Source organism: Poecilia reticulata, chromosome 9 (assembly GCF_904066995.2).
Source record: "Poecilia reticulata chromosome 9, P_reticulata-male-v2, whole genome shotgun sequence".
Taxonomy (NCBI): Eukaryota; Metazoa; Chordata; class Actinopteri; order Cyprinodontiformes; family Poeciliidae; genus Poecilia; species Poecilia reticulata.
The window spans coordinates 9,775,600-9,789,388 of record NC_088838.1 but is presented as its reverse complement, the minus strand read 5'-3'; the positions used below and the strand labels follow the sequence as shown (position 1 = coordinate 9,789,388).

The 13,789-nt window shown below is 39.9% G+C and overlaps 1 protein-coding gene across 3 annotated transcripts in view; it reads left to right on the top strand.

The window, feature by feature from the left end:
* The window catches only part of ncor2 (nuclear receptor corepressor 2), a 122,752-nt gene that overhangs the window by 48,527 nt on the left and 60,436 nt on the right, over nt 1–13,789 (top strand). For all 3 annotated transcript variants that reach the window (XM_081610510.1, XM_081610509.1, XM_081610508.1), the window contains exons 6-9: nt 2,958–3,071; nt 6,609–6,665; nt 6,995–7,047; nt 12,795–12,861. In XM_081610510.1, coding sequence (XP_081466636.1) covers nt 2,958–3,071; nt 6,609–6,665; nt 6,995–7,047; nt 12,795–12,861 — 291 coding nt within the window. The remainder of the gene's footprint in view (nt 1–2,957; nt 3,072–6,608; nt 6,666–6,994; nt 7,048–12,794; nt 12,862–13,789) is intronic.

Genomic DNA, 13,789 nt, shown 5'->3' with positions numbered 1-13,789 from the left:
GGTTAGGTTTCAGCCAGTGTGTCAGCCAAAGTCATGATGGTTGGTTTATTTTAATTTACTATGAGGTGGGCTTGGAAAGGGAACGGGGGTGTCTTCATGGGAATGCCTGAATTTGTTTGACCAGATGCTTAACTAGGGAAATCATGGCACAAGATGAGCCAACCTACTTTGCTCATGTGTGGACCATCTTGAGGCCACCATTGCTCCACCCTGCTCTGAAGGCTTGTGTAGATTAGCTGTTTTTGCAGCGCCCTTTTGCCTCGTTTCCACTGGTCAGTTCAATACGGCGTATTCCCAAGAGCATTTCCGCCACTAATTGAACTCTTGCTTTCAGACGTGGTTAAACCCAAACGGCTAACATGGCGTCATACTAGCGCGACGGCAACTATGACACCCTAGTATGTCTTGTTTTGATGTCCACCAATCAATGAACTGTGCTGTGTGACGCCAGTAGCTTCACCCTAACCTCACCGTTCCTACAACTGAAGGGAACCCAGAAACGGTGTGCAGCGTTTTTTACGATGGAAACGGATAAAATGGCCCGACCCGTGCCGTACCGCTCAATGGAAACGAGGCATTTGACACCCAAACTCAGCTTCCACATTGCTGGTCACAGCTGAATACATACACTTTGCTGCTTGTACCCCCCAACTCACAGCTTACAGTAAATTTATCCAAATATTTCCTGAGTATTTCTGAAGGTCACTTTTCATTCAGTGTTTAGTTAAGTAAATCAGTTTTATTTTACACCTTTACAGTACGTTCGATTAAATGTTCATGTAGTTGAAGGTTTCCATATTGTAGTTTTCCAGAGTTTGAATGCATGGCAGCTGTAATGTTTTGGACTACCAAATATTACATCTATGCAATCCTTTGCAGTTTTGATATTGCACTTCAGTATTGGATTTGAAACTAGCAGCTCCACACCTGGATTGCAATATTTTTACCAGTAATTAATTTATTTTTTATAGTGTTCACCAAGGGGTCAGCTCCAATTTCCATAATGTTTTGTAACTGGTGATAGACCAATTTCGATCATATCCACCAAACTTGTCTATCTTTGCAACCGTCTGAAAATCAGCCATTGTCTACTTTTTCTCTGAGGGCTGACCGACAGACTTGCATATGCGTATAAACTTTTCATTTTCCTCTGAGAAAAATATAAATTAACAACTCGCATATAGTTGTTTCAAGGGGTTTTTTTCTCCGGTGTTTTTCAGTAAAATAAGGTTGGAACATTGAAAGTGTATTGATCTGTGAGATCTTATAGCATCTAACAGGGTCAGTTATAAAAGCATTAGACATCTGTCAAAATTGGAATCAGCAGATTGGGCTTTTTAAAGATCTGTGATCGGTCAGAAAACTGCATTTGGTGCACCTGTAGTCCTTTCACTTAGTGGCTAAACGCATAATCCCGTAAACATGTAACTTCACTGCCTTTTATTGTCTTTAGAGAACTTTAACTTCAAGTTGAACTGGATTTGCGGTTCTTACCCTCACTGGGGTAAAAATGACCTCTAATGTCACATCGGTTGTCCAGTCAAAAATAACCACCTAACCTAATTTTCTCAAATCACTATTAAAACCTTCCCGGTTGCAGTATGTCATTCTCTTACACCAACACAGCTGCCAGACCTTATCTGTTAGAGGTAATGGAAATAATTTGACATAAATCTTCTGAGTTTGTAGCTGTAATGGTGCTCTGGGTAAACATAATAATACTTGCATAAGGAGACGACTTTATGGGCTCGTTTAGATGATGTAAATGTATTTCAATCCCCCCGGTTTTAAAGTCATGACTTTGTGACTCGCAGCAATACAAACTGATCACTCTCACAAGCTGGTGAATATGTCCTTTAATACACATAGGGCTGTAGCTATTAAATATTTTCTTAGTATTTAATCATTTTCATTCAGTTAATTATTATTTTAATTATTATAGTTTTGTTTGGACCCATTGATCAATTAAGTATTTTGTTTTATTTTTATGTATTGTTTTTTTCTTCCTCCAAAGCCAAAGTGCACATTCAGAGCCACCATGTTGTTTCATCTTTCCATTATCACAGTTCCCCGTTTGATATTTTTCTCCCTCCGTACCTTTTTGTTTATGCACATGCGGTGCCACTCGTCCTACGCTCCCACTGCAAACATCGATTTTATTTGCTCGAAAAGCCATTTGAATCAGGTATACGTCTGCCTTCTGTTTGTGCAGTCTTGTTGTGCTAATCAAATTCAGTTTTGCTGCAAAGTACATTAACTCATTGTTTGATGTAGCTCCATAAATGTGGCATGTTTGGTCTCGTTCTTCAGTTTCTTTTTCCCCCTTTCTTGATCACACATAATTTTAAGTGGCAGTGTGCAGGGCCACGCGAATAGCGGCACCGATGAAACGCGTCTGCCATTGAGTTGAACCATCCCATGAAAGATTTATCTCCAAAGCTTTAATGTTGTGTTGTTGCTTTAGTTATTTGAAAGAATAGTCTTGGCTCTTTATATGTAACCATAACCTACATTCTGTAAGCGTCACATTTTCATGTATGTCACAATAAGCAATAATAAATCAGTTAATCGCATGATGAATTAAAATGAGATCAAACATTTCTATGTGGACAACAGTCGTTAGAGATGCTCCCCTCAGCATTTTGGTTACAAAGACCTCATAATCCATTTAGATTCTTGTTGTTTCACCTGTTTTGTTGATTTATTTTGGATCTTTTAGATATTTTCCAGTCTCAATGCTAAATGCTCTTTAGAAATTAAAGAAAGTAATATTATCTTAGTTGAAAATTGTCTCAAGATGCCAATCGTTTATCGCAACGATTTCCGGGACAATTTGTCATCCAGCGACAGTTGTTGTTGTGACAGGAATATCTGTAAACAGAAACCGCCGGCTTTCAACATTTTCCCCATTACGTATAATGGAAAATTTATCTGATCTTTTTTTGTGTGTGCTGCAGCAACAGCTGGAGGAGGAAGCCGCTAAGCCTCACGAACCCGAGAGGCCCATCTCGCCGCCACCCAGTGAGGCCAAGCACCGCAGCCTGGTGCAGATCATCTACGATGAGAACCGAGTAAGTGGAAGATAAACACTCCAACAGGCGTGCTTAATCTGCTGCCTTGCCCCTTTGACCCATATTCCTTGGTATTTCAATATGGCCACACTCGATCACATTTGCAGCGTATTCATTACGTTGAAAGGTGGGGCCGTAATATTGGTTTTCACGGCTGCCTCGTGACTGGTTGCACAGTAAGTACTGTCTGTACATGCTGCCTCCCCAGAAAAGCAGCAGTCTGTCATACTTTTTTTTCATTCTGTGAGATAAATCTAAAAAAGAAAAAAAAAAGAAAAACAAATCTCAAAGCTTGTCAAAATGTATTCATGTCATACCTAACCCCTCTTACTTGTTACTGCCGTGCAAGGTAGGAATGTTGCCTGAAAGAATATGCTACTAAAGGTCAACATGGCAAACATGATGAATCAGACGTGTTGACTCCGAGAGGCGCACACACAGTAGAAGGTGACTCACGTTTGCACTGACACAACCCTTGATCTTTGCTCTAAAATATTTCGGATTAATCAGCCTCTTCATGGAGCAGTGCCTCGTAAAAGCTAGCAGGAAATGTTCGCCGCAGGAAGTTGAGATGTGTGCAGAAGATGAACCACGGAGCATTGCAGTGATTCTCAGTGCTCTCAGTCCCTCTTGTGGTTAAAAGCTGGGGTTTCACTTTTTGTAGGAATTGCGAGTTCAAAACTGAAACTCTGAAGAGCCTCTTGTGATTTTTTTTTTTTTTTTTTTTTTAATATCCAGCATATATTTTAAGCTGGGTAATTTTGCACATCTATGCTGGGCAGCAGTGCAGTGTGCAGGCAATTCACTCAAAATGGACAATTATAGTTCAGCCCAAACTCTGGCATTCGCTGTGTGTAATAAAACATACTTTGCATTGCTGTGTATCTCAGAGAAATGGCGGATAACCGCCGAAATGCCGTCGAAAACCCTTTAGGAAGAAGCGCAGCGCGCGACTTTGATTGTTTCCGTGGTCAGTTAAGCGCAGCCCTTCCGTGGAACAGGAGGACACGGCAGATGGCGCAAGTTATAGAGTGACTCGAGCGTGCGGTCTAACCTCTGTAACACTTCCCTCTGACTTACATGATGCACCCTGGCCTGCTGCCATCCAGCCTCATTGTGGCAGTCAAACCAGGCTCGAGCTGCTTCTATTCTAAGTCACACGCTCCTGCTTTGCTCATCGCTTCTGCATTTCTGGTATTTACAACTGCGCTCGCACTGCTGTTTAATTGTCGCCAGCCGATATGCTAAATTTGAGTTGTCTTTAAGGGAGGAGGGGTGCGCGGGGGGGCATATTGTGTTGTAAATAGAATTACTTCAGCCTCAGCTCTCCCCATCTCCACACTGTCATCTGTCCCTTTGGGGCTCACAGTCACAGGCTCTTTCAGCCCCATCATCAGACCCCCCAGAGACAACTCAGTTCATGTTCATTCTCCCTGTATTTGAAGACCAATCCTCTCACAGACATGGGGATGTGAAAAGACACGGACCTCCTGTGACTGTGTTGCGTTTGTCTTTTCGAAGTAAAACTAATGTTGCTGGTTTTTTTGGTATTTTTCCCCTTGCATTTATCCCTTTTCCTGGTTTTTGTTCTCAGGATTCCCTTTGGTGGGGGTTTGGGATTATTATCACTCAGGGAAGCCATAGAATCAATCCCAGAAATTTGGTTTCACGTTTGCTGGCGTCGGATTATGTGACCTGCAGAAAATGTTCCGTCGGCTCCTAACTTTATGAGCGGCGATAATGCGAGCGCCGCTGTGGTGAATCTGTGTGCCACCACCGGGGGCCATGATTGAAATGCTAAATTCAGCCTCTTCACTTCTGTCTGCTTACAAACATGAATGATGTTAACGAAGCACCAGCACTTTAATTAATTACACTCTTACGGAAAACCACAATGTTTTGCCTCACATTTCCCCTCTCCACTTTAGTTCCATCGATAGTTTATTTTTTCTTGTTTCTTTTCTTCTTCTGAAGCTACTTCAGTATCTCACAGCTTTGTTTTCAAATTAGCTGGAAGTATCACAGTTCGGAAATGAAGAGAATTCCCCCAGCCTCCCTCCCTCCACTCTCGGAGGATGAAAGTCTCCTTTTAATAATTGCTGCTCATTAAGTGCTGCTGCTGTGAGCGTGCTCTCTGAGGCAATACTCTGCAGCCTGTTACACCTACTCACTGATGATGAGGAAGCAACATTTGCATTTAATTGATATGTACAACATGTGCATTGTGTAAGGCTGTGGCTCTTTTCTTTCCTTGTTCGGTGGATGCACAAGGCTTTTATTCAAAAAGCTTCGCCTCACTTTTGACGCAGTTGTAACTAGCTTGTGTTCACTCTTGATGCAAGTAATTTTTAAGATTTTTATTTTTAAGATTTATAAGTTTAAACTGCACACAGTGTTTTCGAACTTACTGATATTTTTTTATGCTTCCGTGAAACAGTGAAGAATAATAAAAATAATATTTCTGATAATAGTTTTTTTTTTATTTAATGTCATTGATTCAAATTATTCAAGACAATGATAAATCTAAATTCCTCTAAGAAGTTTGCCACAATAAATGATAAAAGATATGATAAATGCGCACCCATTTTTGCTGCTGATTCTAGACATGAAGCAATGGCAGTAATGCAGAAATGTCTTGTCGTGGAAAATTTTGGCATCAATATTAGCATTTTCGTACAAAATTTTACAACATAATCATTTAAAACCATGAAGGTTTTTTTCCCTGCTACATGAAAATAAGGTTATAGTATGTTCTCTGAACATGATGGTTGTCTAACTTTTAGAGTTCAACTTGTTTTCAGTCTGCTGAGGATAGTTAAGCAGCATTAGGTTAAAGAGTCTAACCTCATATAAAGAAATAAAAGCTGCCACTGAAATGTGGCCCGGCCCGCTCCGTCACTGTCATCAGCTGTGAAATTTCACTACATGCACCAAGGCATCTGCACATGACAAATGAAGGAGAAGAGTGCAGCAAGAATATTGCTTTGGAGTTTTGGAAAGACGTACACATTTGTCTGCTGGAGCCAAATATTTATGTAAGGACAAGCAGAGAAGACCCGTCTTAGATTGACTTTTTCCTTACTGGTCAAACATCTCTGTTCTCCAGCTCTGAAGTGCCCCCCTCCACTTCTCCAGCTCCACTCTTTTTCCCCCCTCTTTCTCTCCCACTTTTTTAATCTACTCCCACTTGCTTTCATGCCTGCCTGCTCTTTCTCGCTAACCTTTCTCTGCTCAGGGGAGGTGAGTAATCTCTCTTTTTTTTTTTCTTACTGGAGAAGATGGAGAGGGAAAGAGAGAGAGAGAGAGGAGAGAGAGAGCTGAGGCAAGGAACTGTGGCCCAGCTTGAGTTAAAAGCTCTAATAATAGGCAGTGGGTCCAGCTCTCCATCTATCCATGCATCCAGCCCCGTCCACCCTTTGTAGCAAGTGGTGTTTTTTTTTTTTTTTTTTCCTTGGTGATCTAGTGAGCGTGTTCCCCGTGTTGCCGTGGTGATGGTAGATGGCTAATGTGCTACTTCTGTTTGTCTTTTCTCATCAGAAAAAGGCAGAAGAGGCTCATAGGATACTGGAGGGGCTGGGACCCAGAGTGGAACTGGTGAGTAGCCACTTTTACTTTGCGTGGACTTTTCTTCTCGTCTTTGTGTGCTCTTCTCTCCTTAAATTTTTAAACATAGAGCAGCGAATCGGCTGCTGCAGAGCTCGGCTCTGCCTCAGGGGGCGTTCATTCTGTGAAACATCAGCTTAAAAATAGATCCAATTATTTGACCTCTTTTCATTAGTTCCAAAGTTTTGCATTGCTTCTCTAATTGATGACATGTTTAATTATTTTTTTTAAAAATGACTGAGGAACCTAATTTAGGCCTTTTTTCCATTTTGTAACCTCTTTAATTGTTTTATTTTTTATTTTTTGTCCTGTTGTTGCAGCCTCTGTACAATCAGCCATCTGATACCAAACAATACCATGAGAACATCAAGATGTAAGTCTTACTCCACATTTGTCATATTTACAGTATTTATCTAATGTTGGGTTCATTTAAAAAGAGAATTGCATCCTCAACTATACATTGAAGACATCTGAAATCAGCCGACTAGCTGTGTCGTAGTACAACTATGGCAAGTAATGGTTTCAAGAGCATTAACACTTTTAGCATACTCTTCGTATATTTTGAAGTTTTTTTTTCTATTTTAGAAGACATGGCAGAGAAAGTGCTGTAATTTGTGTTCTCCCTTTCGTAAGGTAGCACTCCCACCTTCCTTCACTTGTTGCATGTTGTTGATCAGATCTAGGCAGGATAGCGCCACCTATCCCTCTTATGAAGGTAATACTATTTCAAGATAATAGTTTAGAAGCTGCTGGCAACATGTTTATTAAGCAGCTGACTACAGACTGGCTACCTGAGCAGATAGCTTGACTAGCTAGCTACTATCAGTTTGTTTTTCCATTGTTACATTTTACAGAACAGCAAAACAATGTATTTTGCTAAATTTCTGCTAAATTTAGCAATATTGTGAGGAAAACGTGTGTGTGTGTGTGGGTGTGGGTGTGTGTGTGTGTGTGTGTGTGTGTGTGTGTATATATATGCTGAATTAAGAACAACTTACTGTGCAGTAAGGACTTGTAAATTTATGAGTGTAGCTGTGAAAACTGCAGGCTCTGTGCAGCTGAGTAGGGTAATTTAAAAAAAAAACATTGCAAAATGTACATGTGTATTTGTGCTAAAAAAAACTATTGGAATAAATGAAAATACTACAAACAGAAAAGTGCAAATATCAGCAGAAATTTTATTTTAAATGAGAAAAACTGCAAATGACAGCAGGGATGTAAACACATATTGTTGGGAGCAGTGATGCAGGGAGGAAGGATCTGTTGTAATGCATAAAGATTCCTGGATTTGTATTTTTTTTTAAAACCCAAAAACAACAATTCTCTCCTTCTGCTTAAAATCCCCACAATCTTGTGCTGCATCACCATCACTTTTATATGCTCAAACAAATCCCACATTACCAAACTCCTCCCCCTCCCAAAATACACACACAAATGGCAGTAAGATGGAAGCAGATATCTGCTATTAATATTAGCCCAGTTTTAGAAATCACATTAATATTGATATGTCAAAAAAAAAATTACTAACATTGGTTGATGAAGGTGACTTTAATTTGGGGTGTCATGCATCCCTAATAATTTAATATCCACAATTAAGTTAACAATAGTGTTTTTTTTTAAGTTTGGTTTTGTTGTTTCTAACAACTCTTGGTGCCTGTTTGGTTGCCTCTGTGCCTGCTGTGCATCTTGTCCCTCTGTGTCACTGTGTCCTTGGGTAAGACGTTGGCCAATTTCCGATGTTCACTTCAAGGACAGAGAGAAGCTTTCCCACGAAGACGCTCACTCGGCGTTGTTGAAAAATTTGTTGCTTTGTTGCTTGGTTACTCTGTCTCTCTGACATTTGGAGCCCATCATGTAGGGCTTGCCCATGTTGTACTGTAAAACTTGTGGGAATAATCATATTTCAGCTGCCTGTTTAATGTCCAATCATGCTCATGTGTCCCACTCCTCCCTTTAGTGTCAAATGTGCAACATCTTGTTCATTCAGACAACACAGCTGTGATGTAATTAGGTCTGTAGGGCTACATAACTGGGGTTTATAATAAAGAACTGGGTGGGCTATTGAACTCTTGTCTCCTGGTGGCTTTTCCGTTTTCTACAAACATGTTGGATGTTCATATTTAGAGTTTTACACGATTATGTGTTGATTTAGTATGAGGAAGGATTTATTGAAACAAATGCACTGTGTGGTCTACCCTTGTTTTAGCCGGGGTTTAAAGAATGATCATGTGATGCGAAGAAGGGCTCGCTCTCATGTTTTGATGACCTTTAAAATGTAACTTAAGGCTGCAGAAACTTTCCCCGTTTTGACAACAGTGTGTATTTTGTTGGCTTGTGATTATGATTATCACTTAAAGCTGCAGTGTTAATAACGGGACACATTTTTCAGTCGTTTATTTTCAAAGTTATGGGCCAGACTAACACTTATTTAATTTACACTTGGGTGTTAAATGAAGTATAACAAATACATTTGTCATACCGTGGCCAGCGTCTGCATGTGTTTACCGCTGACTCTCTGAAATTTTGATAGATTTTCAGAAAACGATGTGATCTCAGGACAAGAGATGAGGAGCAGCAGACAACAGACCACATGAGACTGTTTAACATGACGACATGTGACTGAGGGAGGAAACAGCTGGACTGTTTAAGAAATATCAAAATTAGGGACGACCGTCGTATTCTGATGTCCAGATAATCAACTACAGCATGTCAGAATAACTCGAGCAGTTCCTGTGTGTTCGTGGCCATGATTACTAACAAAAAGCATCAGTCAGGATTACATGTGGGCGTGACTCGGGCTGTAATTAATGATTATTTTAGTCATTGATTGCTCTGTCAGATTTCTATCTAGTCGACTGTTTAGTCATCTTAGGCCTGTCGCAATAAGCAGTAAATCAATTAATCGCATGATAAATTAAAACAAGCTCAATCATTTCTATTTGCATGATTTATCGTTTTACCCTCTCTCTCTCTTTCTACCAAAAACTGAATGACAAAACTCTCAAGATCTCAATTAGCCCTTTTTTTGGTTTGTTTTTTGGAGGACAATTTTGTTGACAGACTTAATCATTCACTTTATTTGTTGTTTCTGTTGGTTTGTTTATATCGGATATTTTTAAAAGGTTTCCAGTGTTAAATGTTCATAAGAGTGTAAAATGTATTGATCTTTGAAAATGTACTCTTGCATTATTATGCCATTACATTATATTGCTTGGAAATTGTCTCAAACAACATTATCATTTATTGCAATAACTTCTGGGACAGTTTATTGTCCAGCAACATGTCTTTTTGTGATAGGCCAATCTTACTTTGCAGTGACTTAGCCTGCGTTCTCACAGTAGGTAAATGTGAGGCAAATTCACTCGTTTTTTTTGGTTCATATCAGAATTTTTCACGGCACTCTGAACGACCTAATTGTGATCTTTTCATCCATAAAAAAATCTAATCTGTGCCATTTCCATATGTGGTAGTAAATCGGATGTGTATTTGACCTGCAGTCTGAACGATCATGTCGCGTTTTGTTTGTCATTATTGTGAGACCTGCGTCATAATTCTGCACCAGAAGAAGTTGCACTGTAAACCCAGATGTAAACGATAATTATGAGCTTATGAAGGAAGTGTGCCGGTGAAGCACATCACGTCACAACCCCACCACTCTTGGCTCTGACGACACATCCAAACAGACTTTTCTATAGAAGTTGCAGTTGCTGCTCCACAAAAATACATTGCTATTAGTTTTGCTTTCTTTCTTAGTAGCTTCCCTCGCCTTATGATCTTGTGACGATGCCGTCTGCTCCCATTGGTGAATAAACTTTAAAATCATTCCATAAATGGATCCACCCATTGCTACTTCCGTAAACGGTACGCTGCTATGTGACGTCTATTGCAGTGGAGTTTAATTGGTAGAATCAATGATGAGAAAAAAGGATTTCAGCCAAAAATCAGAATTGAGCATCAACACCTGCCGTGAACGAAGCCTTGGAGTTCTCCTAAACTCTATTCTTGCATGAGACTGCAGACATGGACGTTCTTTTTTTGTGTTACAGAATTACAAATTATTTTTTTTTAAAAAACAACAAAAAAGCCTAATTTGATGGAAAATGTCACATTTTTATCTGGTGACTAAAAAAAAATTTGATTTAAAAGCAGGATGCTTTTTTTCTCAGCATCGGTGACTAAAAGTTTCATCCATGTGAAGTTTTTTAAGAATACTTTAACTCATGTAGACACATCTGAAGGTTGTCATGGGGTTTCTCTTCCACCACTGACAGTGCAGCTCGGGCACAGCGGCATACCACAAGACAATCCTGAACTATTAACCGCTCACTGCCGTCTTCACTCCTTTTGATCCCCGTGCCGTTTGATCAGTATTATTGCCTCAAAGCAATTAACTGAAAACCGCTTTCACTCCGTCTTTGTGCGCGCGTTATTAAATCCCAGCGTGTCAGTTTGACTGAGCACAATTAGCTTCTTTGTTTTGTTAACCGGTTTGATAAGTTTGGCATTGATCCCCGCCGGCAGCGATGGCTACCGATATCTCTGTGGATCTCTGCGAGCCCAAACCCCTCCTCCCGGTTCGCTTGCCGCACACACACACTCACAGTCAGCTGATGAAAAGTAGACCGACATCCCTGCGTAACTGCACACGCTGAGGACAGAACTTTGAAGTTCAAGCCTTTTTTTTTTTTCCTTTTTTTTTGCTTATCTAGCAAGCCTGAGCAAAAACAACTGCAAAACATCTATCGCAAGCCTGCATATAAAGAATCTTTCATCAGCTTTTGTGTTTTTTTTTAAGTATTATGCCAAATTACAGAGTTCTCCGATATCTTAGAAAGCACCCGGGCTTAGAGCGGGACAAAGGGAACCTTTTTGCAGAGTTACGGGGCTGCTAATCTCGTCTTTTGCCATCTGTTGTGCAGAGGGAGGACAATACCATCTCTGTCTTTTGAGAAGATGTACTTTATCAGGGTTGGATTTAATTTTTGTGCGTGCGTGTGTGTGCGCGCGCGCGCTCATGGGTATATCACCTCTATGCAGCTGCAATTAGTTATTTTTCCTGCTGCAAATTCATGCATGGCTCAGCATATGTAATTATTTCTAGAAATCAGATTTTTTTTTTTTAGATGAGGCAAGTCTTTGCATGCTCATTCCCCTTCATAAAAGCCATATTATGTTGAAATTTCCTCATACACCGATGGATGGCACCCTTTTTTTTTTTTTTTGTAAGTCATGTGTCCTTGTCTCGGTCCAGCGGGAACCAGCAGCTCAGCCGAAGTGTCTAACATAGACTAAGATTACATTAATCAGTGGAGAGCATGACCTTACAAGTGACAGATTAAGTGTCAGGAATAAAACCTTGTCTTGCAGCGAAGAAAGAGACAAACCGAGCAGCTGCCTAAGGAGATTACTGGCCTTGACCTTTATTTGAAGCTGCGAGTCTGCCGTTCCAAATGCAGACAAGTTTTATAAGTTTGGCTCCCCTCGCTGTCCCTTCCACCCAGGAGCAAGATTGAGTTTATCGAGCGGCTGCACTCGAGGACCAGCGTCGTTTCTGTTCATGTGAAAGTGTATTGTAAGATTGTTTTTTTTTTTTTTTTTTTACCATTCATGCTGCAAAGAACTGAGGTTGAAACGTGCAAATATGCTGCCTCACAGCAGTCAAAATGCTTCACACTATATTTGGAAGGAGCAATGAAATATATATTTTTTTCATTGTGGTTTTGTACGAGCTAGATAAAGTTAGTTTAATTGAGAAGTGGAACAAAAATTGCTGATAGTTTTTACTAAAACAAAACATACTGCCTGCATTTGTTTTATTTCGGGATGTTGCAGTTAAGCTTGTCGCAATAAATCTATTGACATCATGATAAATTTGACCTCGCTAATTTCCACACCTTTCAGATTTTATTAGCAAAACCTTGAAAATCATTTATCATCTACCAGCATGTTGCTTTGTGTTTGTTTGTCACATGAAATCTCTTAATAAAATCAATTGGGAAAACTTCAATAGACATGGAAGAGGAAGATGTGACGAATGTAAAGTCCAGCCGTTGACATATAGACTGTTTCTGTTTCAGTGTCATGTGGTGTATTCCTAACTTTCCTCTTTTATCCATTTAGAAACCACGCCATGAGGAAGAAGCTCATCTTATATTTCAAAAGGAGAAACCACGCTCGTAAGCAGTGGGTAAGTAGAAAACTCCGTTTGTGACTCAGCTGGGACTCGGCCAATGACAAATGACTGGTGTGAAACCGGGCCAGCTGCTCCTCGAAGTGAGTGGCCATTTTAGACCTGCCGAAGAGTGAAAGAGAAAAAAAAAAAAAAAGATAAAACGCTCTCTTCAGGTCTCTGGGAAAGCAGAAAATGAATAGAAAAAGATTTCCCCATGTCTTTTGAATTAATTTTCAGCCAAACTCCGTAGTGAGCTTTTTGAAACGTTGATGTTTTTTGATTGGCGTCGTCGGTAAATGAAATCCAAAAAGCATGGCTAAAAAAATAAAGGATTTTTGCGAATCAGTCGTCAAATGTCTGCTAAATTGATGCTTTTCCTCTTTTAAACGTATTTGATGCAAGACAGAATGAAAGTCTGAGCCATGGGTAAGTGTCTGCTCTCCTCTCATGTTGTGGGGGAGGCAGCTGTATGTGCAGAGATATCGCCGTGTAGTTTATGGGCCCTCCGAGGGTCACGTCTCCACCAGGGTTAATAGGTTGTCTGTGATGGAGGCAGGAAAACTGCACCTTCTGTCTGCCAGACCTCTGCTCCAAATCCTCACTCTGCATTAAACATTTTAGGGCTGCAAACTAATGATTATTTCAGTGATCAATTATTTTGTTGCTTATTCTGACGGATAAATAAAATTGGCACATTCTGCAGATTTTTCATTTCACCACTTAAGCTTTTTTACACCTTTTTAATACATTAAGTGATGCAAAGAGGCAACTAATTCAATTCCTTAAAAAAATAAAATAAAAGAGCATTCCATTAGTGTACTATTGATCATTTGTCACAAAGGATGTATCTACAGCTAAAGAAATGCTGTTTGTAATTTTTTTAGTAAAAGTAAACGGGCCTTAGAAGGAGTGTTTTTTTTAACAGAATTTAAATTAACTTAAG